Raw genomic sequence first — 25,810 nt, 5'->3', positions numbered from 1 at the left:
CATGATGTCAATTGTTGTTTAGGTGAGCAAAAGGAAAAAAATAAACAAACAAAAGCAAATTTCATTTAGAGAATTGGAGACAATGTCTCATACACTGGTAAGATTCTTGGAGCCACTTAGAGTCAAGACTTCCCCCTCCCTCCACTGCCAAAGGCCTGCCATGTTTGGATCTGGATGATTGTCATCCAAGTACATATTCCCCAGTACATTTGAAGCAAGGGCATTTTCTAGTACAGAGCCTGGGGCTTGTTAAGGACCCAACAAATCTTTTTTTTTTCCAATTTAATTGAATTCCATGGTTGTTAATGAAGAAAACTGGGCATTGAACTGGAACTTCCCCATATGATCTTTATGTTGGCCTCCAGAAGGGTCTCGGGGAAAACAAGTCTACACTTTCACACATTATAGGAATCTCTTCTACAGCCATATTATTTTTTGTTTACCCAGTAGTGAATATACGTATATATAAATATATATAATATTCATGCACATTATAGAAAATTTGGAAGGTACATTAAGTACAATGCAAGAGAACCAAATAATCCCACAAGACCCGGCTAGAGGCAACACAGCCAACATTTCCTTTCTGGGAACAGTCCTCTCCAGTACTGTCCCATAAATATATTTTCTTTAACACTGATGCCATACTATCAGCAGCTCATTTTGTATTCTGTTTTTTCACTTATGATAGTAGAAGCAATTCCTGTGTTATTAGAAGTCTTTTCTCCAGAGTGATTTTTTTAATGCTCGCATACTATTCCACCATACAGGTACAGCCATAAATTCCTTAACTAGTCCACATTTTTTGCCCATTTGTCCACATTTCAGATGATTTTTAAAAATTTTTTTTCATTTTTAAAGATTTATTTATTTATTTAATTCCCCCCCCCTCCCCTGGTTGTCTGTTCTGTGTGTCTATTTGCTGTGTCTTGTTTCTTTGTCCGCTTCTGTTGTCATCAGCTGCACGGGAAGTGTGGGCGGCGCCATTCCTGGGCAGGCTGCACTTTCTTTCGTGCTGGGCGGCTCTCCTTACCGGGCGCACTCCTTGCGCACGGGGTCATACACGGGGGACACCCCTGCGGGGCATGGCACTCCTTGCACGCCTCAGCACTGCGCATGGGCCAGCTCCACACGGGTCAAGGAGGCCCGGGGTTTGAATCGTGGATTCAAACTCTGAATTCCCTTCTGTATTCCCCTTTAGTCTTCTCTTTGCCAATACACTCAGCCCTTCAGCTGTTCTTTATAAGGCAACAGAATCCAGGTCACTCACCCTCCACCCCTTTCTCCTGCTTTGGACACACCCGGCTGGTCAATGTTTCCTTAACATGTGGCCTCAACAAACACATGTTCTGTTTGAAACCTGACTAGCCTTGAGTAAACCAACAACAGGAACAACACTAACTGGAACCTTCCATGTGCCAGATGTTATTTGCTGTTGTCTTCACTTGATTCTCAATTAGATGGGGAAACTGAGGCTCCTGGTGAAGTCACCTGTTCAGGGGCCCATGGCCAAGAAGGAGTGAAGTGGGCAACAAAAGCCCAATTCCAAGTGCTGCAAAGCATGGCAGGGTCACTGTGTCTGGGAATCTGGACATGACCTGGCCCAAATCCGGCTTCCCTGCTCCCAAGTGCTTCCCACAGGGCTGAGCTGCCTTGTTTCTCTGTTTGTCTTTCCCACCAGAAGAAAGCTCCCAAAGGCAGAGATGAGTCCTGCTAATCCTAGGTTAGTCCCAGACTTAATGCAGTGTCTGGTGCATAGTAGGTATGTGGCAAATGTCTGCTAAATGAGTAAAGAACTAGCCTAAACCTCTCAGACTGAGTTTAATGTCAGTGGAAGCTCCCTGGTTCTCCCCCACTTTTGAGTTACTGCCAAGAGCAGATGGCTGTATCTATATATTTTTATTTTCAGGTGAAGGGGTCTTTTTTTTCATTTTTACTAATTTCTAGCTTTATTGCTTTGTGATCAGAGAGTGTTGCTTGTACTATTTCTATTTTATGGAACCTACTGATGTTTTCTTTGTGACCAAATATATGATCTTTTATTCTCTGATTTATCACTTTTAAGTTTTGGTGACTATGTAGTTTACTTGAGAAAACATATATTCTTGATTATGAGGGTGCAATGTTTGATATACATCTCCATAAGATCTTTTTCATAGATGTTGTTTAGGGCTTTTATTTCATTTTTCTTGTCTTTATTTTTTTTTTAATGTTACAATAAAAAAGTATGAGGTCCCCATATACCCCCCACCTCCCTCACCCCACTCCTCCCCCCATAACAACAACCTCCTCCATCATCATGAGTCACTCATTGCACTTGGTGAATACGTCTCTGAGCACCACTGCACCTCATGGTCAATGGTCCACACCACAGCTCACACTCTTTCACAGTCCACCCAGTGGGCCATGGGAGGACATACAATGTCCGATGACCATCCCTGCAGCACCACCCAGGACAACTCCAACCCCTGAAAATACCCCACATTACATCTCTTCCTCCTACTTCCTATCCCTAGCAGCCACCATGGCCACTTTCTCCACACCAATGCCACATTATCTTTGATTACTAATCACAATAGTTAATGAATAGAATATCAGTAAGTCCACTCTAACCCATACTCTATTTGTTTAGGGCTTTTATATGATTCCTTATTTTCGCTCCACTTGATCTGTCATACACTAAGAGTGGTGTATTAATGTATCTTATTAGCAATGCTTCTATTTATATCTCCTTGTACCTCCTGTGGTTTCTCCTTTATGTAAGTGGTTGCTGTGTTATTTGGTGCATAAATATTCGTAACAGTTATAGCTTTGTTGTGAACCTCAACTTTCTGCACTGTAAATTTCCTTCTTTGCCACATTTTGATGTGAAGTCTACTTTTTCTGGAATCAGGATCACTATTGCTGCTTTCTTATTGTTTTCATTTCCCTGGTATACTTTTGTCTATCCCTTTATATTGATCCTTTTTGAATTTATGTTTAGGTATATTTCTTGCCTACAACATATAGTTGAATCTTGCTTTGTATGTCAAACTGAAAATCTTTTAAAAGGTGAGCTAAACCCATTCTAATATGTTTGGTTTCAGCTCCAGCATATTATTTTATTATAGTCACAATGCATATTTTGTTTTATTTGCTGTTTATTTCTTTGCAATTTTAAATTTAAATTTTCTTTTGTTATTTAAAAGTTTTAATTTTTGTTGTACTTAAACCAGTTTTTATTAAATAAAATTTTTATTCAAAAAACATACACAAATCATAAATATATAGCTTAATGAATTTTCACAAAGCAAGGCCTAGAACTACAACTTAGATTCAGAAATGGTACATGACCAGCATCTCAGAAACTCTTTCACACCCTCTCCTCGTTACTAACCCCCTCACGGTGATGAATTCTCTCACCACAGATTCAATTTGCCTTTTTTGAACTTTATATAAATGAAACCACATAGTATGCCCTCAAACCATTTGGTAGAGCTGTGGCTTCTTCTCATCACCCCATAGCATTTCACCGTGTGACTGACCACCATTGGTTCATTTTACTGTGGATGGGTATGTAGGTTGTTTTGAGTTTTGGTCTCTTATGAATATTATTGTTATGAACATTCTTGTACACATCTTGAATATACTATTGAGTATACTATTGAGAATATACTATTGAGAACAGAATTTCTGGGTCATGAGAATTTGCAAGTATAAATTGATTATGCCAATTTATATGCCAGCAATAAGAACTACAATTGCTCCATGTCCTTGCCAACATTTAATATTATATGTCTTTTTTTGTTTTAACCATGCTGGTGGGTGTGTAGTAGTAACACATCATGGTTTTAAGTTGTAAAGATGAAGAATATGGGAGAAGGCATTATGGGGAAGGAGAAGAGGGTAAACAAAAGTTTGGAGGTGGGGAAGAATTTACACCTTTTAAAAATGTCCCTAGTCCTGTCTTTCCTAATCTTTTACTATCCTATTTATCAGTTTTTAATGATATCTTTTGACTCCCACCCATTGTCTAAGCAACAATTAGTGTGGCTATTCTAGTTTTCTCCTTCTCTCTCTTTTTACTTTTTTTTTTTTTTTAGGAGGCACCGGGGTTTAGAAACCAGGACCTTGTACATGGGAAGCAGGCACTCAACCACTGAGCTACACCTGCTACCATCCCACTTGTTTTATTTTTTATTTTATTTTTTTAAATTTGTCTTTATTTATTTTTAAATGTTACATTAAAAAAATATGAGGTTCCCATATAGCCCCCACCCCCCTCACCCCACTCCTCCCATAACAACAACCTCCTCCAACATCATGGGACGTTCATTGCACTTGGTGAATACGTCTCTGAGCTTGCTGCACCAGTCCACATTATAGTTTACACTCTCCCCCAGTCCACCCTGTGGGCCATGGGAAGACATACAATGTCCAGTAACTGCCCCTACAGTACCACCCAGGACAACTTCAAGTCCTGAAAATGCCCCCATATCACATCTCTTCTTCTCACTCCCCACCCTCAGCAGTTACCATGGCCACTTTCTCCATCTTAATGCTACATTTACTTCCATTACTAATCACAATAGTTTCAAAATAGAATATCAGTAAGTCCACTCTAATCCATACTCTATTCCTCCATTCTGTGGACCCTGGGATGGTTATGTCTACTCTCTACCTCTATATCGAGAGGGTGCTTAGATTCCACTTGGATGATGGAGTTGTAGGCACTCTTGGCTCCCTGGTGTGGTGGTTGACCTTCTTCACCTCCCTGTTAGCTGACTGGGGTAAGTCCAATGAACCAGAGGGTAGGAGCTGCAAGTCTGTTGAGGCTCAGGGCCTGGCTATCACATGGCTAGTCCAGAGATTCAGGTCCCCTGAGTATACACTAAACCCCAGCTCCAAACACAGGTCTGGTAAAAGTGACAGGAGAGGCTTGTGAACAAAGATCACATCTGAGTCCAACTCCCTCACACTCAGGAACACAAACTCCCAAGTAGGGCCAACTGACTTGTTTTAGTTGCATTATTTTTGTTTTGTCAAAATATGTAATGTTTACATATTATTCTTTGATATTCTGTCTCCACCTCTGCTTTAGTCTTAAGTTCACAATTAAACATACTAAGATGTTCACCATTGGCCTTCTGCCAAAGTTTCCCCAGTCATCTCTTGGTTGGATGAAGGGCACCTAGGGTATAAGGGTAGGAAAACTATGGCCCAAGGGCCAAACCTAGCTTGATCCTTGTTTTGGTAAATAATGTTTTATTGGAACGTCATCAAGTCCAGTTGTTTACATATTGTCTGTGACTGCTTTTGTGCAACAATGACAGAGTTAGCAGTTTCGACAGAGACCACATGACCTGCGATGAGTTAACTATTTACTGTCTGCCTTTTACGGAAATCACTTGCTAATCTCTCCTCTAGTAGATTCCTCAATGGGTATGGTCTTATCTTGAGCTCTTACATATTTAAAGCTATTTTTCTAAACCTTGGTACTTGAAGGACAGTTTGGCTAGATATAAAATGCTTAGCTCACGTTTTCTTCCCTTATCTGCTGCTCTGTATTGAAACATCCAGACCCCTGTAACTGCCGGAAGCTGGGAATTCAAGTTCCTCTCCATTGCTAAACTTGGAATCATGAGAAGTGGAGGGGGAACCGAGGTGAGGGATTGCAGAGTGAGTGCCCTAGTTCAGAGAGAGAACCTACCACTTAACAGCCAATAGTTCCTAGGAGCTTCCTGACCCTGTGGCAGACCTGACCACGGAGCTCTGGTCAGGGAAGTCCCATGGAGTGGTGATGATCAATTGCGCAGACATTGCTGTTGACAGATGTCACTGCGGCTCCCTGGAGAAAGACTGTGGTGTCAGTCTGGTCCAGCCGTAACTCCGTAGTGATGGGTCACCCACCTGCTCATGTTCTAGGAGATTGGCTAAATACTCTGCTGACCAGACCTCCCCACTGTCAGACAGGCGTGGAGTGTTCTCATTAAACACTCCCACATTTTAGGCATTCATGCACACTTCTTTTCTAAAACGCACCCAGACCATCTGGCTAAATCATTGACTTGTCCTCTGGTTGTGCCAGCAAGATGAGGCTGCATTTCTGGGACCTACCCATTTATGTGTTTGGAAAATAGAATTCCCCCAAGCTCCCTACTTTTGGCTCTTCTCTCAAATGCTATGATTTTTTAGTGGCCATCAGCAGCGTTTCAGAGGTAACATCTGTGGCATTCTTTAGCACATTGGATAGGATTTCATCCTGGAATAGTGTTCTGGATACTTGTTAAAAATCATGATAACAGTGATCATAAAAATGACATATTTAGCATTACTAGGTGCTAGTAATTGCCAGGAACTGCCCTAAGCAATTTATTTCCATGAACTCAGATAATTCTCATGATAGTCTAACAGGGTAGGCAATCCTCGTTCTTTGATCTCAACACATACTGCTTCCTTAGAGGCCATGTTCTACCTTTTCTCTTTCTTGGGCTATCATGCTCTTTGTGCACTTTCTCCTGACTTTTCAGGTTTTAGTACCATTCTCTTTGTTGCAAAGTAGCAGTGCTGTGCCTTCTGTTCCTTGCAGCCATTCTGGGATGGCCCTTTCTAGTTTTTCTTACTTTGAAGGGTAATTTAATAAGCAACAAAGGCTGATTCTATTGACCCCTTCCAAGCATGGCTCCAGCTGTGGGCATCTTCCTACTTAACCTGAACTCTGAAAGGTGCCAACCTATTTGCTACTTGCCATTGGCCCCAGGTGCTTTTGGGTTTTCATGTCCAGCTCATCCCCTGGGGGCAGCCCCCTCCCCCACCCCGGCCCTATATATGTTCCCCTCTTGCACCTTGTTGGCTCTGTCTGCGATTGTGCAGTCAAACTTGAATCTTCCAGAATTTCTCCTGTATGCTGAGTTGTATTTATCTTCTTTAACTCTGGGATCAGAACTAGGTCCATTTTGGCCCTGATTAATTCTGTTTTCTTAGGAGAGAGGGGGTGTCTGTGTTTAACCCTGCTCAGAGTTTCCCTTTCCTGGCTGTGGCAAATTGCTAATTAAGGTGGTTAGTTCTTTCTTCCAAGGTTGTTGTCATGATCATACCAAATGATGCCTCCTTCTTGGTTTGTAAATTTTAAATTTGAGGAATGGGCTCTTTCACTGCATCCTTCATCTTTTGAGAGAAGAGCAAGCTGGGAAATGCTTTGCCTATAAACTTGGGCATCCAGCTGCTAAACCCCTTCAGCTCACCAGAGGCTTGCAGCCTCCCTGGAGAGCGCTGCCTGCATTCTCTAGTTGGCTGGGTTCTCTGGCCCCTACCTCTCCTCTTCCCTCCCTGGGCTCTGGGCCTACAGCCCTCAGGAGATCTGGTAACTCATAGTTTTTCCCTCCCAGATTAGGCCTACCCTCTTTCTTCTGGAGGAAGTTTGCTTCTGCTGTCTTGTTCATGCCAGGGGATCTGACCCACTCCACCTGGCTATAACCAACATACTTCTTGAGTTAAGATTTCCAGTAACCCAATGATGCCAGTGGTTCTCAGTAAAGTCCTGGGACCAGCATCACCAATATCATCTAAGAACATGCTAAAAATGCAAATTATCAGGTCCCAGCCTAAATCTAGTGAGCAGAAACTCTGGGAGTGGGGCCTGGCAATCTGTCCTTGGAAAAAACCCTTCAAGGATTTTGACATGGTAGCACCACTGTATAGGCTGTGAAAATAATCATGGAGGACTGAGTCTTGTTGACTGGCTTTCCGATTAAATGTACCTGACAATGGTTGGCTCTCATATCACCCTTTGTTCGTCTTGGTAATTTGCTGAGCAGGCACAGGTGAAATTTTTTCCCCTCCTCCTCTCAAGATTCAGGGCAAGGTGGATTGGGAGTATCCTCTTCCCAGGAAGCATATGAGGAGTCACAGGCAAGGAAAGCATGATTTCATCACACGCCAGGCTTCATTCATCACCTCCATGGTGCTAATTTCTGCTCTTAAGGCTGTAAGGAATTCCTCTTAGCACTAGTTTACTTCTATTTCACCAGGCCCCTTCCTTCCATGGTATTTAACTCCACATACAGGTTAGCAGACAGAAGTGCTGGCAGGATCCAGCCTTCTACATCCATCCCCATCTGACGAAACTTCATTAGTCTTACTTCCTGCCATCGCCCCAGCCCAGTTTTGTAATGAGCCACCTGGGTACAAGGCATCTGTGAAGCTTCTAGTCAGGCACGGAGCCTGTAACCCAATCTTCAGGTTCGAATGACACCAAAACCCTTTTATAATCACTTTTCCTCCCCATGTTTTACCCCCACCCTACTGATGATATTCTCTGGCACTTGGAAACAGAGGACTCAGAAACATTCAAGAGGTTAGAAAGAGACCACTGGAGATTTTTCTGCTGTTTCAATTTGCCCTGAAATACATATAAATTATACAAACTTGTTCTGACGCGAAGGGGAACATTAGCATAGACCAGGGCCTCCCCCAGTCTTTTATTACCTGGAAAATAACAGCATGGTAAATTATGTAGTTCTATACTGTATTAAAGATGTGTGTGTGTGTATGGCAGGGAGAGTGTCTTAAGAAGTGATGGATAACCCACAAAGTGCTGGGGTTCAACAGCTGGCTGGTGTTTTTCATTAATATAGTTTTGTAACTGAGCAGCACTGATGGTTTTGGCCAATGTTTGTCAAGTGCTTACTTGGAGCTAAGGGATTTATAGGCATTACTTCACCTAATCTTCTCAAGACTTCCATGAGAGAGGTTGTAATTTTCCAATTTCACGGATGGAGAGATCAGGTGACTTGAGCTGGCATGCAGCTAGCGGTGGGGCTGGGACCTGAACCGTTCTTGCCCTCTGGTCTGAGGCCAGGCTCTCAACGACCCCCACAGAGGCCCCTCTGCTCTCTTCTTGTTTAGCTGCTGAGGCTAACACACGTGTGCCTTTGTGCCTCCAAGTGGTAAGGATATAAAGCTCCTGATTTTGTTCCCAATTTAAAAACAACCCAGTTAAATAAAGGCCATGATAAAATATGACTGGATAAAGAAAATACTTAAGAGGAGGTTTCTATCGGGAGCTGTTGCTGTGAAAGAGGAACTGGAAGGGCCACTAGAAGAGGAGGGGAGGGTTAAGGTCAAGGTTAAGGTGGGCTTGGCAGGAAGCAGTTTGGATAAACATGCCAGAACCCCCAAACCAGCCTTATGACCAACCCCTTGTCCACAGACCATCTCTCCAGGCATCTACCACCAAAGCATAAATACTCATGCTCCTAGAATGAAACCTCAGTGTTCAGCAACATGATGCTGACTACAGAGACCAGGAATTCTGTGATGCCTCTGGCACTTACTTTTCACCAGGACTAATGATCCATTCATCCATTCAAATCATCCACTAATACCTCCTAAACTCTAGGCGCTTTGGGCCTTGTGAATAGAGCAGCACACATAATACTTTTCGGTGCCCACTTGAGTCATAGTAAATGCTCCATACATATTTGCTGAATGAATGGAATACTTACCAGGTCTCGGTCCTTTGGGGAAGAGAGGCAGGAAAAAGAAGGTGAGTAGCAAAGAAAGGAATACATGGAGGGAAATGGACTTTGGCCCAGTGGTTAGGGCATCCGTCTACCATATGGGAGGTCCGCGGTTCAAACCCCGGGCCTCCTTGACCCGTGTGGAGCTGGCCATGTGCAGCGCTGATGCACGCAAGGAGTGCCGTGCCACGCAAGGGTGTCCCCTGCGTGGGGGGAGCCCCACGCGCAGGGAGTGCGCCCGTGAGGAAAGCCGCCCAGCTTGAAAAGAAAGAGCAGCCTGCCGAGGAATGGCGCCGCCCACACTTCCCGTGCCGCTGACGACAACAGAAGCGGACAAAGAAACAAGACGCAGCAAAATAGACACTGAGAACAGACAACCAGGGGGAGGGGGGGGGGGGGGAATTAAATAAATAAATAAATCTTTAAAAAAAAAAATAGGAATGCATGGAATCATCACAGATGGTCACAGAAGAGGGAGAGGTATCCTGCCCATAATGTGCATCTGGTCCAGGCTAATTCACTCTTTTGGGGCCATAGAGGGTGCCATGGAGGTATCACTGTGGGTTTGATCCCCAAATGGGCTGGGCTAGCTTTGTGCCCAGAAATTCCTCAGCGTGGGCTCTAGACAGCACCTCTCACTTATCCAAGTTCCTGATCACTTGCACTCTGGGTGGGAGAGTATGAGGACTCCTCCCAGCCCCAATGAGCCCAAGATTGGCCAGTTGCAAGTCAAGAGTGCATTTGTCTGGCGAGTCACAGGATGGCACCCCACTAGCAACTCTCCCTGCCGCCCCCCATACCCCACATACATATGAGTCTTGTAGGAAGCCTCCTTCATACTTAAACCCCCTTCTGGGATGGCAAAGACCCTGAATTTTAATTTCTTTTCCAGCATGAGTCCAGATAACCCTAAAAACAAGACAGAAAATGACCAACTATAGCATTCTGAGAAACTGCTCTAGTATATGATTTCAAACCTTATAACCTCTGGCTACATTTTTCACATGCAGAGAAGGAAGCCACCACAGCTGTGCCTTAATTTCCTCAGAGGTGTCGTCCATTCTAATATCATCTGCTGCCTTTTCTTATCCTGCTCTTGAATATCTAAACAAGAACTTCTGTTTGAAGGTGCTTTGTCAGAAAAGGCCTCTTGTCCTTGCCATGGTAGAGCAGGTTGTACTGTTTTAAAAACAACAATGGTGTACAAGAGTTAAAGCAGCAAAACATTGGTTTGAGTTCCCCTTGTGACTGGTATGACCTCATTTGCAACTGGTATGACCTTGGCAAAATTAGTAAACAACTAACAGTCTCAAAATGTCATCTGTAAAACGGGGTGAATCCACCAACTTCCTGGAGTGACTGTGGGGTTTCCATGTTGAGACAGCCTGTGGCTTACATGACTTATGTTGTTCACATCCTTCTTCTTTCCTTATCCCCAAACAGATAAGAATGAATGGACCATGTACTGGGCACTCTGCTGGGCGAACTGGCAGGCATTATTTGCTGAATGAAAGAATTTATTCAAAATGTGTTCATTAAAATGTGGATAGTTAAACTTATTGGAACAACATTCCAGTAAGATGAAGATAATGCTTTGAATTGCCCTTGGTACATGCTTTTGGGTCTTTGATGTGGGCAGGACTTACTGATTTTTAATGTTTTTACAAAATGGAGCACAAACTAAAACATTTAAAACATAAATAGAATATCATAAGAAAAATGAACAGATCTACTCCCAATCGGCTTTGGATTTCCGCTACCTCCATAATATACATCTTTTCCAGTAGAAGAGAACTGAATTTTTAGATTCTATGCTTTTTAATATTGAGTTTATTTTCAAATATTCTCTTGAGAGCAAGAAGCTTCTCTGGGATTTGTGGGGCTATACGTAACCAGTCTAGGGAAGCATAAGGATAATGAACAGGATATAGCAGGCAGCTGGCAAGTTCACTGGGTCCATGGACATTTCTTCTCAGGCACCACACCTGATCAGGTTACATATTGGCATTAGCAGCTTGTGTCAGCAGAGTTTGGTGGTTAAAATAATCAGGAGAAGCCTGGGTTTGGTAACTGGTTGTACCACACCTGGTCATTGAGAGTCTGGGGAAAAAAGTCTCATGCTTTGAGAATCATACAGCTGCTTGTGTGGGAAGTTCACCAACAAGGGTGACAGTCCCATTGGGTTGCCTGTCTTAGAGGTGTGAAGAAATTTTCTGGTATAGTAGCGCTCCTGCTAACAGACTTGCTGGCTCTCATTCTAGCTGCACATCATCAGTTGAGTGGCCTTTGCTTGTTAAACTTGGTTTGATCATGAGGCCAGCATCTCTCTACATGTTCAAGGGAGAGGATATATCTCTTGAGTTTACCTGCCCAGCATCGTCTTTCTTCTGATAAGAACACCTTGGTTTTCCTTTGCATGTTTATGCCACATCCACCATAGGCTGGTCAACAGACATTGCAGGAATCTGGATTTTGAGTGCAGCGAAAATGGCAGGAATGGCTGCATTGTGCCCATCCAAAACATGTCCATTGGTCCTGCTCCCCTCTCTGAGACCTGACTTTAAACCCTTCTTCAGTTTTGGGAGCTGGCCCATGTTCTTTCTGTATACCCCTAGTTTTTGGTATGTTTTCGGATCTGGTGTCAGAAACTTGATATGCATGTTTCTTGAGTACAGCATTCTGCTATAATTGAAGGCAAGGCTTGATGTCCTTTAGAGGGTGGTGATGCCCAGGGAAACTCCTTTGCACTTCCATGCCATGGGGGAGGGTGACAGGCCACTCTCAGAGGCTCATGGAGGCAGGAGTTTCATTGTACCTTCGTCATTAGATTATCAGGTGGTCTCTTTACCTCCCAGATATACTTATCTTCTATTCACTAGGAGGAAGAGACTGGCTGAGTTTACTTTTCTAGCAGAGATGTTGGGTTTCCTTGCAGGATGGGGACCCCCCGAGTCTGTGACTGGGAGTACAAGTCTCTGGAGAAGCACCTGGCAGGGCAGGCTCCAAGATGAAAATTCTCCTGGAAAACAGCACACATGATGGCGTTCCTGTAGGCTCCAAAATGCACAGACACGGCAATGTGCCAGGGCAGGACTGCACAGCTGTGAGCCTGATGTGACCACAAATCCCTTCCTCCTCCAAAGCCGCCATGAATCTCGCTCTGGGAAACGCTGCTGCAATCAGTTGGGCCAGCTGCCAGCGGGGGCGTGTGATCGCAGGCTGCAGGTCAGCAGAGCAGCCTGGCATTCAGGGACAGGGCATGGGCATCAGCCTTAGGGGCATCATGACACCCCCACCCCAAGTGAACGGACGGCACCTGACAATGGTCATCAGCGTTGTTGAGCACTACTGCTAGGACTGGACCTGGCAGCCGTGGCCTCAGATTTCACTTGAAAATCCTTTCTTTGGCATTTTAAGCTATGCTCTAAGACCCTTTCAGGGAGAGTCCTGAGCAGCACTGGGGGCTGGGCCACGTTTGCCCTTCCCCTTCCCCACTCTGCTTCCTCAGGTGCTGGCACCTGCTAATTATCCTAATTCCTCTAGTGTTAAAGCCCCTCTCAGATAAGGACACGAGAAGAGCTGGGTCAGAGAAATCCTATGTGTCATTCCTTCCCTGACACAAAATCCCCTTAGACGCCGCCATCCTTGGAGTAGAAGAGCCAGCTTGTTAACTGCCCCAGGAACAACGCGGAGCACCACGGGAAACACCAGGAAGTGGGAATATCTGTACAAAGACGACCCTTCGGGGCACCGAGGGAGCTCAGCCTTCAGAGGGCAAAGACTCTGAACAAGGCCAGGCACCCAGGACCAGGCAATACTTCAGGTGTCAGAAATAACAAGTTTCCATGGCCATGGCCCTTATAGGCCTCCCCCGAAGGCTTGTGGATCTAGCCTGTGTGCGGTTTTCCTAGAAATGCTCAGTGGTTTCTTAGTGAGGCATAGATGCAAAATACAGCTGTAAGGGATGTGCCCAGTTTATTTAGAAAATTATTAATAATGCTGGAGTATTTCCACAGTACACACATTACTCAAGGAAGAGTTATTCTGTCTTGGTATGAAGCGGTTCTGGCCAAAGCTTTTGTCAGGTTTAAATGATCAGAATGATGTATAATGTTTGCTCATTGTTAATATCATGTTTCTGCTTTGGGGCTCAGGCAAAAAGGGCCAGAGTTGAGGAGAAATGGTGGGATGGTGATTTTTTTCAGAGTAGAATGTAACTGACTGGGGCAAACCAGTCTAAACAGTAAATGTGAGGTGCGCAGAGCCCATGGGTGAGCTGGGACCTGCCAGGAGTGGGGTGAGTCTGCAGGGTCTAAAACGACCCTGGGTGGGGGTCTGCAGAGCCCTTTCTTATCTTGCCCAGTGCTCATTGAAACTCTGTGAGGTAGGTAGGGCAGGGCATATATTAAGTGGCCAGTGTCAACTCCTTTGGGAACATGGTGACAAATGGTGTCACAACTAAAAAGAAATGAATGAGTAAATAAATAATGATATAAAAAATGGTATTGCTAGTTTCTTCATTTTATGGATGCACAAATTACTGCTTGGAGAGACAAGTGACCACTATCGACCCCCTAACAGTAAATGTGGGGGTACATTTCTAGGTTCTCAATTCTATGCCATTGGTCTATATGTTCTTCCTCATGCTATTACCACACTGTCTGATTACTCTTGCTTTATGTAAGTTTTGAAATTGGGAATTAAGAGTCCTCCAACTTCATTCTGCTTTTTGTTTGATTTGACAATTCTGGGTCCCTTGAATTTCCATATCAATTAAGTCAGCTTGTCCACTTTTGCAATAAAGGCAATTGGAATTTTGATAGAGATTTTAGTGAATTTATAGATGAATTTGGAGAGTATTGCCATCTGAACCATATTGTCTTCCAATTCATGAACATGGGATGTCTTTCCATTTATTTAGATAAATAACTTCTCCCAAAAATGTTTTGTTATTTTCAGAGCATAAGTTTTGTGCTTCTTTTGTTAATTTGTTCTTAAATAGTTTACTCTTTTTGATGTTATTATAAGTTGAACTGGTTTCTTAATTTCATTTTTGGTTTGTTCATTAATATTGTAAAGAATACAACTGATTTTGTATATTGATCTTTTATCCTGCAACCTGCTGAACAGCTGATTAGTTCTAATAGTTTTTTTGTGCATTCCTTTGGATTTTTGATTAGTTCTAATGGTTTTTTTTGTGCATTCCTTTGGATTTCCTCCATACAAGACCATATTAACTAAGAATAGAGATAATTTTACTTCTTCCTTTCCAATGTGGATGTCTTTTATTTCTTTTTTTTTTTTTTTTTCCTAATTCAGCTGGCTAAAACATCTAGTACAATGCTGACTAGATGCAACAAGAGAAGATATTCCTGATCTTAGGGGGAAAGCATTTAATAGTTCACCATTAAGTATAATGTTAATTCTGTGTTTTTCATGGATGCCCTTTATCAGATTGAGAAAGTTTTCTTCTATTCCTAGTTTGTCGAGTTTTTGTTTTTTTAAATCAGGAACCATTATTGGATTTTGTCAAATGCTTTTTTGGCATCTATTGAATTTAAAAATTTTTTTAAATTATATTGATATGGTGTATTATAGTAACTGACTTTTGGATGATAAACAAACCTTGCATTCCTGGGATAAGTTCCTCTAGTCATAGTGTATAATCCTTTTAGTATGTTGCTTGATTCAGTTTGCTATTTTGTTGAAGATTTTTTTGTATCTATATTCATAAGAGATACTGTTCTATAGAGCTCTTTCCTAGTGTCCTCTTTGTCTAGTTTTGGTACCCGGATGATACTGGCCTCTTAGAGAGACTGGGGATGTTTCCCTCATAATTTTTTGGAAGAGTTTGTGAAGAACTGGCATTGTTTCCTCTTCCATTCGTTAGTGAAGTCATATAAGCCTGTACTTTTTTTTTTGTGAGAAGTGTGTTTTTTTATTAATTCAGTCATTTTACTTGATACAAGTTTGTTCAGCTATTCTACTTCTGCTTGACTCAGTTTCACTGGTTTGCTAGGAATTTGTCCACATCATGTAAGGTATCTAATTTATTTGCATACAGTTGTTCATAGCTTTTACAATCCTTTTTATTTCTTTATGGTCAAGAGCAGTGGTTCTTTCCCCCTGATTTTAGTAACTTGGGTCTTCTTTTTTCTTCTTTGGTTAATCTCACTAAAAATTTGCCAATGTAGTTTATCTCTTCAAAGGGCCAATTTTTTGGTTTTGCTGATTTTCTCTATTGTTTTTCTATTTGTTCTCTCATTAATATCTGCTTCAATCTTTATTATTTTCTTCCTTTTGCTTGCTTTAGGCTTATTTGCTCTTCTTTTCCAGTGTCTTGATATGGAAGATTTGGTTATTGATTTGAGATCCTTCTTCTGTACAGCTATAAATTTCCCTGTAAGGACTGCTTTAGATGCACCTCATAGATTTGTGTATTTTATGCCTTCATTTTCATTCATCTGATTTTTTTCTAATTTCCCTTGCAATTTCTTCTTTAGCCTACTGGTTACTTAAAGGTGTCCTATTTAATTTCCATATACTTATGAGTTTCCCAAATTTCTTTCTGCTATTGATTTCCAATTTCATTCCATTGTATTTGGAAAACATATGTTGTATTATTTCAGTCCTTCTACATTTGCTGAGGTTTATTTAATGGTCTAGCTTATGGTCTATCTTGGAGAATGCTTCTTGTGAACTTGAGAAGAAGGCATATTCTCTGATGTTGGCGAGCGTGCTCTATAGATGTCTGTTAAGTTGAGCCTGTTAATAGTGTTCGTCAAGTCTTCTGTTTCCTTGTTGATTTTCTATATAGTTTTTCTTTCACCATTATTGAAGGTGAGACATTGAACTCTTCAACTATTGTTGTTTAATTGTTTTCTCATCATTTCTGTCAGTTTTGCTCTGTATATTTTTGGACTCTGTTGTTAGGTGTATATATGTTTATAATTCTTATACTTTTTAATGAATTGTCGGTTTTGTCATTATAAAATACCCCTTTAAAAAAAATCTCTAGAAACACTTCTTAAACTTTCAAGTCTCTTTTGTTTGATGTTAGTAGAGGCACTTCTGCTTTCTTATGATTGCAGTTTCTACTGTATATTTTCCTGACTCTTTTACTTAAAATGTATTTGTATATAAATTTACACATTTAAGGAGAAAAGAACAATCCTTCCCTAGGACAAATCTGTGGACTGTTCATTCCTGTCCGTGAGCCAGTCTTTGCAGGGCTCTGATAGAACAGGCCTTCATTAGCACTCAAGGGGAAGGGATTGTTCCGGGAGGCTGCCACTAAGGATATCCCAAACTCTTTCCTGAAACCTCATCAGGGATCCTGCAAGTCAGGAATCCTTCTATTGCTCCTGTCACTGCACATCCATTCCTTCTATGGTCTGATGTTTCTGCCAGAACCTGGAGAATACATATTTCCTCCTTGATTTCTGATGTATCACTTTGTAATTTGGGTTGTTTTTGTTCTTAAAGTGTTTCTTAGACTGCGTTTTACCATTAACTTTTCCTTCTCTGCAATTCTGAATGAAAAATCAAATGTAAATATTGAGTACTCAATGTTGTTTATATTTTATTGCTCAGAAAGGTCAGGAAGAAAGAAGGACCTCTTGATGGGGTCCAAGGTCTACATACAAAGTGTTTCCCAACAGGAGAAATCCTATCACCTATGAAAATGGTATCGTGGAATTCTCTTATCCTTTGATCAAAAGGAAAGGTTGTAACATTTAAGGGTTAAGAATGGTGGAAGGAAGAAATGAGAATTTTCTAATTCTGAGACAGTACTCTGGAAATACTTTCTCTTCCTCTATATTGAATATTTCCTAATATAGGTAAATAAGGAAAGCCTTCGAAAAGTTACCTATTTAATTTAAATGTAGGTGAGATTCTGGAATTTGGGTCATGTCAGAAAAAGTTTTGGAATTTAACTAATAAAAATTTCTCCTCAACATTCGCACACCAGATGACAAGGTATGTAGTAGACCACTGGTGCTATTCATAATTAGAAGTATTTTATTTTAGAGGCAAGCAGGAAAGAAAACCTTTAAATTTTAGATGAGTTAGAAATAGATTAAACAATGATATTGTCAGATCTTGGCTCTTGCTTCATTCTTAAAGTACATGATCTCATATACACGCACATGCACATACACTCACACATACATACAGAGACACAAAACATGCTTTCAGGAGGAATGAGGGATTCCATTCAATTTTAACATGAAATAAGGCCAGCCTGGCTAAGATAATTGAGCAAAGGATGAATTTAAAAATAAAACACATTTCTGTGCAGATGACTATTCAATTGCCAGTAAGATGTTGAATGTTCTTTTCTGGATTACCTTAATTTAACAGACAGTACGGCATGTACTGCCTGGGAAGAAGTTCAAATCATACATACTAGAGGGGAATATCTAATTACTTGGAATGGCCCTTTCTAATGGTCAATAAGCTCTGAAGGACTGCAAATATGTTAAATCTAGCACAGCATGACTATATGCTCCAGGATGAGCCGATCTCAGCTGTCAGCTCCTGCCACCATGCTCCAGGACTATCCGCTGCTGGCTCATATGGACTGGCACACAGCATTGCTCTTCGGATGATGCTTGGTCAGCAAGGTGAAGGCTTCAGGCCACAGTCACGACAGTTAGGCTGATTTGTATTTTCTGCCTTGCCTGCCAACGTCAGGGCTACGTTTCCCAATGTGTTTGTGTTGCTGAACAAGATGCTAGAGAGAGGCCATCTGCCCTGTCAGATTCCAGATTCCTTATAGTTAGGGCAGGGTTTTGGAGAAGTATCCACAGAGTTGGTGCAGGATAAGAAATAAAGAGGTGCTAATGGCATGCATTGGGAAGGCAAAGGAAACTGTTGGAAATTCCATGGAAAAAGAGGGTCAAAGAAAATTACAGGTGGGTCAGGGGAAATAAAGGGAAATGGGAGGGAAAAAGAAAAATATCTCTGTCTTTTAAAGGTCAAAGAGTAAAAATAATATAGAAAGGCTCATTTACCTTGCCAGATTCAACAGTGGGTTACATTTTGGCTTCTATAGTAAAGTTCACACTATGGGTTTTGGGTTGTTCTTCCAGGTTGAAGGCTATGTCCTCTAATTATGCTCACCCCAAAAGAAACAGCCATTTATCTCCAGACCCTAAGTATCTCCAAAATGATTTTCTGATGATTGTTGTCTCTCCCCTCCCAACTCCCACCCAAGTGCAGCATTTACTGATAGAGTCTTTTCCCCATTTTCTACCACTTGTCTTCTAGTGTCAATCTCTCCACTTTCTTCACTTAATATAGATAATCTATGTGTCCATAACATATAAATATACATATACACACATGCATATATATTTAATTAGGAATTGTAAGATTTAAAAATTTATCAACAGATCACACATTTCTTTAGCCAAACAATAAATATTCTCTGATGAGCCATGAAGCTTCATTTTTGTGTATCCACTTTAAGAAACAATACAAGATCAGATGGTTCAGGATAAACAAACAACTCACAAACAAAATGAGGTAGAGCAAGTGTCCAGGCATTTCCTTTGTAGGCTCTTAGGCCAATTCCAGGTGTTGGCTTCTTTTTTATCAATTTCATTTTCCCTTCTGCTTATAGAAAACCTTTAAATCTGCTTTGCATAATTTCACAGAGGCAGGAAGGGAATAGAAGGGGGTGTGTGGTAGAGGAGATTGGGAGGGAGGGAGAAACTTATTATTTATCAAACCACACAAGAGCAAAACCTTATCTGTCTTTTTCTCCCCTAAAAACCTGGAACAATGCCTGGTGAATGGGAAGGTTTTCAATAAATATGTCCTGAGTGAATTAATTTACTGGAGGTTTGCTATATGCCCTAGGCTGTGCTGAATACTTCTCAAATGAGAGTAACTAAACAATTAGGCAATAAAGAGTACCGCAGTACAATAATGGGTTTTGTGTAATAAGGAAATGAATTGCCTGCGTCAGTACCTTTAGTGCTTGGGCTCATGCTGAGTGTGGGAAACCAGCATCACTGTGAGCAAGGCAAGTAGAAGTAATAGCCTAAGGCAGGAGTCGGCAAAACTTTGGCTTCTGAATGCCTGTGGACTTTTTACATTTTTCAAGCATTATTTGAAAAAACAAAACAACCAAAATTATATGCATCAGAAAAGGATGTGGCCTGTAAGTCAAACTATCAACTATTTAGCCCCTCACAGATAAAATTCGCTGACCTCCTATGGAGATATTAAGAATTAGCTTCTGAAACTGCTTTTTAGTCTAAAGTATGTTTGGCATGAACTTGTGTTCAAATAGGGCGCGACTGCAGGATTGTGATCTCTCAGACCATAAGGAGTGTGTGTGCCTCCTGGAGCCTTGCACAGGATGATATCCTCTACCACAAGCACAATGCACTATCACAAGCTTAGTGCAGCTCTGTAGTGCCCGCTTATCTGCAGCACCTGTAGTCTCTCTTGAGTGTGGACAACATTTTTCTGATTCTTCTGTGTCTAGTAATTTTTTTATTATATCTTGAGGCATTGTGGATGATACAATAATCTATGAAAGTACTGTTTCAAAGAAATAAATTGTAAGCCATATAGGTAATTTAAAGTAGTCACATTAAAAGTAAAAAGAAACAGGTGACTTTAATTTTAATAATATTTTTATTTGACCTGATATATCCCAAATATACTAAGTTCAACATGTAATCAATATTAAGAATTATTAATATTTTACAATCTTTTTTTCATACTAAATTTTTAAATTTGGTGTTTATTTTATACTTACAGTACATTTAAATATGGACTGTTAGTGGCTACTGTATTGACCAGTGCCACTCTAAAGCATGGTTCCAGACAATAGATACTCAATTCTTGTTTTAGCAGGCAGCTCATTTGGCTGGGGAAAAAAAAAAAATCTCCAAATTCTGTCTCCCCTGGGTGGGCAGCAGCTGAAATTTCAGCTGGGGTCTAGCCCTCACTGGGCTGTGTGACAACTCTTATTCCTAGAGATTTGGGCAAAATTTATATGCAGAATTTGGGAGTCCCCCTCTGTGGCTCTCTCCTTTCCTGAATTTCCTTTTCTCACTTTCCCACTTCTGTGGTGAACCCTCTCCTTTGATTCCTCAACCAGTGAACTGATTGCCGATATCTGAGCTTAACAGCCCTGCAAAGATTCACCTGGGGCCTCCTTCAGTTGACAGCCATGAAACTGGGAAATTCACCCAGTGCCATTCCTGTCTTCCACTTATCCCCTCTGCTCCAGATTCTTCCTGCTCTCTAGCTTTCAATTTATTGCTTTTTATATTTTCTCCAGGGTCCCTCATTGTTCTTGATGAGAGGGTTGGTCCAATACAAGCTACTCCACCATTACAGGAAGAAGTCTTGACTGCAGAACTTCAAGGAAAAAGGTTTAAAAACTGCCGGCCAAGAGTTCTGGGCTTACTGTGAGATGAGCGGGGAGGCTGAGGGGACACTTCCCCATCGTATATGTGTAGCAATTCAATCAGAGCAGCCATGATTCAAATATTGGGATTGTGTGAATAATTCTCAAAAGTGTTCAATACTAAAAGAGTTTGAAAATGTGTTAACCATGGACCCTTTACTAAGTCCACACTGAACTGTGTATTATTTCATAAATATATCACACCCACACCAACATGTCCCCAAAAGAATATTTTTTTTGAATTTCAATTTAAGCTCACAGACCCTGTTAAGAACCCTTGGATTCATTTATCTTACTTTCTCATCATTTCACAAAGGCCAGAGTGCCAACTCCTGGTTTCAAAATAGTGATATTTCCTGCAAGCCCTTTCTTCTTTGGCCACACATATATATGTGAGAAGATGACTGATGGGTTTGTGGGGTGGTTATTCATTCCCAACATGCGCAAGAAGACTTGCCCACCTTGAGTTTCTTCCTCAGGGCCTTTGGCATTTTGTAATTTGCTAAGGACCAAATAAAATCAAAGAAACAACTTTCGCCTTCTGGCTTTCTGTCTTGTCTTCTCTCTCTCATTCATCCACATTTTATTTTAGGAGTTCGGCCAAGTAAAGGGGGTTGGTGCAAAAACCCAGTGCTTTGTGAAGCACTTGCTTCAGGCCAGTGGTGCCAGTTGAGCTTAAGCAATATCAGAAAATGCCATGTTAAAAGTCCACGCAGAACTACAAAACAAAATCCATTCACTTCAACTCAGAGTTGAAGAGGTGGCAAAGAGGTGATATTATACAACATGGTGGCCATGGTACCATGCAAAATCCCACTAAAAGTACTGGAAAAAGAGGATTGATGGATGAGCACAGGCCACCAAATTCACCTCGCCTGTCAACCCAAGAGAATTCACTTTGGTGCACAACAGTGACATGGCCATGAAAGCTCGGAGTGGGAACAGAAGTTTTGATGGATTCCAAACACTAAATGCCAAGACCCATACTCACTGGCATTAATTTCAGCCACAGAGACAGGTCAACCACAGACTTGCAACTTTTGTGCACACTCATGCATGGGTGCTCACACAATGATCATTTATCTCCTTTCCCTCCAAGACCAAGTAATTTGGGAGAGCTGATGTGTACCAGTTGTAGGAGGGTGACAATGGCTATTTCTTTTCTCAGTGAGATGTTATTAATGGTCTCTGGTGAGATGCCTTCCAACTAGGACTGTACATTTCCATTTCAGTGGTTTCAAAGTGGCATAGTCAGAAACTCAATATTTCGAGCAAGCAGAGCTCACTCAATGACAATAACAGAAATACAGCCCAGGTTGGTGCTGTGGCATTGACTGGGTGTTGCCATCTACCCAATCATGTGTGGTACTGTCCTGAATCCCACTGGACCCATGCTACAGGACAGGCCTCCTTACCGTGACTGGCAGGGGTGTGTGTTGCACCTTCGCACCTGGGGCTCTGGGCGGCTTGCTGGAGGGCAGTCACTGTCGTTCACCAAAGTCATGGTCTTGTTAACAATCCGTGTGCAAGACACGATGGTTCTGCGTTCCCCTGAAAACCAAGTCACAGGATGCTGAGGGGTGGTGCACACACGGGCCTGGAGAGGCCATTCACGCTTGCGGCAGTGTGTTCAGATGTAACTTCTGATCCGTTGGTCATTTACAGTGACTTGTGATGCTTTTTTGGTGGTTAGAGAGAAATGTGGGATGTGGAAGAAGCGTAGGGGAAGCATGGGGCATGGGAAAGATGCTAGAACAGGATCAGAAAGTGGTACTGCCCCAGATCAGCTGTGACCTTGGGCAGCTCTGAATCCATTGAGGCTGGGGCTCTGATTTGGACCTTTAACTTCCACCAAAAACAGCCGGTCTCCTCATTGGATATTTAAAATCTATGCAGATGCAGTCTCAATTACATACCAGTACTTCAGCCCTCACTAGAGGGCAGAACTACCTATTCTAGAACTCCTGCTTGCTAGGAGGCTTGTCCGAAGGACGCACCATGCCTTTGTCCTCTAGGCAGGAATTCTGGACCAACCTGAGAACTTGTCTAGCCAACCGTGGCTTATGCTTAAGCACTACTGCTCTTGAGAAGTTTCTAATCCCAGGTGGGTATAGCTACTCTCCTGGGTATCCTCTTCAGACTACCCTATAGGCTGCTGGGTCCTGACTTTGTCAGGGAAGCTGGGTGACTGGGAGTTAGGAGGGGGCCTCTGGAGCCAGGTCGTCCATCACTGACCAAGCGTATCATCTCCTCAAGCCTTCTGTGCTTGGTTTCCTCAACCAGGCTAGTTTACTTAACCTCATCCTCCATTCCCCATTTCATATCTTAGGATGTTTCATGATGCCTGAAATGAATATATATGTATATAGCTTAGAACAGGGCTTGGCAGGTGGTATATTATTGTTGTTATTATTGTTGTTGTTATTATTTGGGAAGTGTGGCAATAACAGATGAACAGGATGTCAGGTACCACTATTTGGGTCCCAGACTCCTCGCTGGGTCTGCCTCCTGGGGAGTTGGCCACATGAGGATGACTCAAAATCCTGGCATCCTGAACGATGTCATCAATCTCCTGCAGCCCCCAATGGCAGCCCTGTGTGAGGGAGGCCAGCTTAGAGCCACCGTAAGCCTGATTTCAGCTGCGACGGCAGTTCTGACAGCTGGGGTTGGGAGTTACACGTCGCTGGTGTCATAAAAGCATGTCACCAAGTGAGCGGTGATTGTGGCGGTAGAGGCTCCCCAGCAAAGGACAGTCTGTAACAACCAGTTTGGGCCATGCTTGGGGTGTAGCAAGTTGCCCCAGAGGAAAGGCCTGGCTGCAGCCTGGGGTGCGGGTCTGGGCTGGATGTGAAGGTCAGAGGGCCCTCAGGACAGGGGACTGGAGAATCTCAGGCTGGCAGGGACTCCTGAGGTTCTGTCACCCACCACGGGCTGCTTGAGGACAGCTGAGAACAGGCATCAGGAGAGGTTAGCCAGGGAGAGGACAGTGTGTTGGGGGTTCAATGGTGCTAAGGTGACGGTTCCTGCCCATTAGAAGTAAAAGGGGGAGGTCACCTAAGTGATAAACAATCCTGTACATATTGGATACGTGACAAACATCCTTCACCATAAATAGCAGCTCAAGCTTGGGGGTGGGAGGGGATGCCCCCCACTCCCCCACTCCACCCTGCCTTCCCACTTTCTGGGGCAGCATTTCAGAGTCCATACCCACCTATCCTGTGTCCCCTCTTCCATGGCCCTGCTGTGCCCTCTGTGAAGGCAACAAATGACATGGTAAAGGGGTTACTGGCTAAGAGTAAAGGGCAGCTCCTGTTACTCCCCTAACTTACACAGTCATGAGCTTCATGTCCTGTTCACAGCAGCTTTGCCAGCAGAACAGGCTCCCGGGCTCGCCCTACAGCCTGCAGGGGGTGCAAGTGTGGGTATCCCATTTTAGGGGTGGGGGGACTCAGGCTAGAGAGGGGAAGTTGTTTGCTGAGGCCTGGTGGGAAATCATGGCCCAGGAACTTGTACTCAGAATGTCTTACCCGACTTCTAGGACTTTTTCTCCCCATCTTATCATGGAGTTTGGTTACTGTGGTGAAGGCGTACGGCATCTGGGGGCAGAGAAGTCTCTGGTGCCCTGACAGCAGGCTGCAGGGGAAGGGCTGTCCTAGGCCCGCCCAGGGCTGGCCCTTCTGACCTGGGACAAGCCAGCACACTGGCCACGCCTCTACTCACAGGTGAGGGGCGAAGACCCGGGGCCACTGGCAAAGAAGCTGAGTGGGTACAACTCCCCTGTGTGGGAGTTTGCACACCTCGGGCCAAGTCTGCTAAGATTTTCAGGGGGGTGGGCTTAAGTTCCATCCTCTCCCAGATGCTGGCTGCTGAGGGCTCTGGATTTTCCTCTCCTTCCTTCAGCAAAATCCCAAAGCAAGCAGGTCTGCAGTCCCTCTCAGCATCCCTCCACCCTGAGCAGTCCCGCCCCCACTACCCCTCCAGCAGTGCCCCTCTCCCAGCAGTCTCCCTCCCCACTACCCCTCCAGTCCCCCTCCCCACTGCCCCCTCCAGCAGTGCCCCCTTTCCCAGCAGTCCTCCTCAGCAGTCCCCTCCTTGGTACCCCCAGCTCCCCTCTCCACAGCCGCTCACCTCCTCCGCACTGCACACTGCACCCTTCCCAGCTGCTGTGGGTCCAGATGAACAGCGAGTCCTGGGGCCTCTCGGGCTCACTCTGATTTTCAGCAGTGTCATTGACAGGGATGGTGTACTCGTAATGAATTCCATAGTTTTGGTCGTGGAACAACAACACCTGGATGCACAGCACAACAGAAGGCCATCTTTAAAATCAAGCAAGAGCCCACCAGGTTGCAGAATCTGCGAACCAACCTATGCTATGGCTATGTTATTTCTCTGCCAGAGGTAGCCAGCTCTTCTCTGATTTTCAAAGCAGTTTCAGTGGAAGGTCACTCCTTTATTTCCATCTCGGATTCCTCAGGGACTCAGGAGACCAGTTTAGACTGGGGGTTTGGGGAGGAGGAATGTCGTGGGATCTTATTGCATTTTACTTGGAGAGCTGCCCCAAGCAAAGAAAAGCATGCGTTCCCATGCACTCGCCCGTGAAGCGGCTTTGGAAGACAGGAAAATCACAAATTTCTTGCTTTTATCTAGCAAGGCCTCCAAGCTAGTAGGGCTGTTCTTTAACTTCACCTTTTACTGCCCTCTCACCAGTCATTGCAAAGTGGCCGTGGGTCCAGAGAGCCCCAGGAAAGGCAGGCTCAGAGGTAAAATACTAACTACCAAGGGATGAGTCCAAGGATGCCGAGCTTGTGGTCTTTGGGGAGATGCAATTTCTACTGCCAAGGGAGCAAGGACGGTGACAGTGCCTAGAAGTGGCAGA

The 25,810-nt window shown here is 43.2% G+C and overlaps 1 protein-coding gene across 1 annotated transcript in view; it reads right to left on the bottom strand.

Moving 5' to 3' along the window:
* The window catches only part of ADAMTS17 (ADAM metallopeptidase with thrombospondin type 1 motif 17), a 386,843-nt gene that overhangs the window by 55,704 nt on the left and 305,329 nt on the right, over window positions 1-25,810 (bottom strand). Inside the window, exons 18-19 of the mRNA XM_058294624.2 lie at window positions 25,063-25,222; window positions 22,350-22,485 (exon numbers count right to left, since the gene is read on the bottom strand). Coding sequence (XP_058150607.1) covers window positions 22,350-22,485; window positions 25,063-25,222 — 296 coding nt within the window. The remainder of the gene's footprint in view (window positions 1-22,349; window positions 22,486-25,062; window positions 25,223-25,810) is intronic.

This window comes from Dasypus novemcinctus, chromosome 3 (assembly GCF_030445035.2).
Source record: "Dasypus novemcinctus isolate mDasNov1 chromosome 3, mDasNov1.1.hap2, whole genome shotgun sequence".
Classification (NCBI taxonomy): Eukaryota; Metazoa; Chordata; class Mammalia; order Cingulata; family Dasypodidae; genus Dasypus; species Dasypus novemcinctus.
Note: the sequence above shows the minus strand (reverse complement) of the source record. Positions and strands in the feature narration are given on the sequence as shown.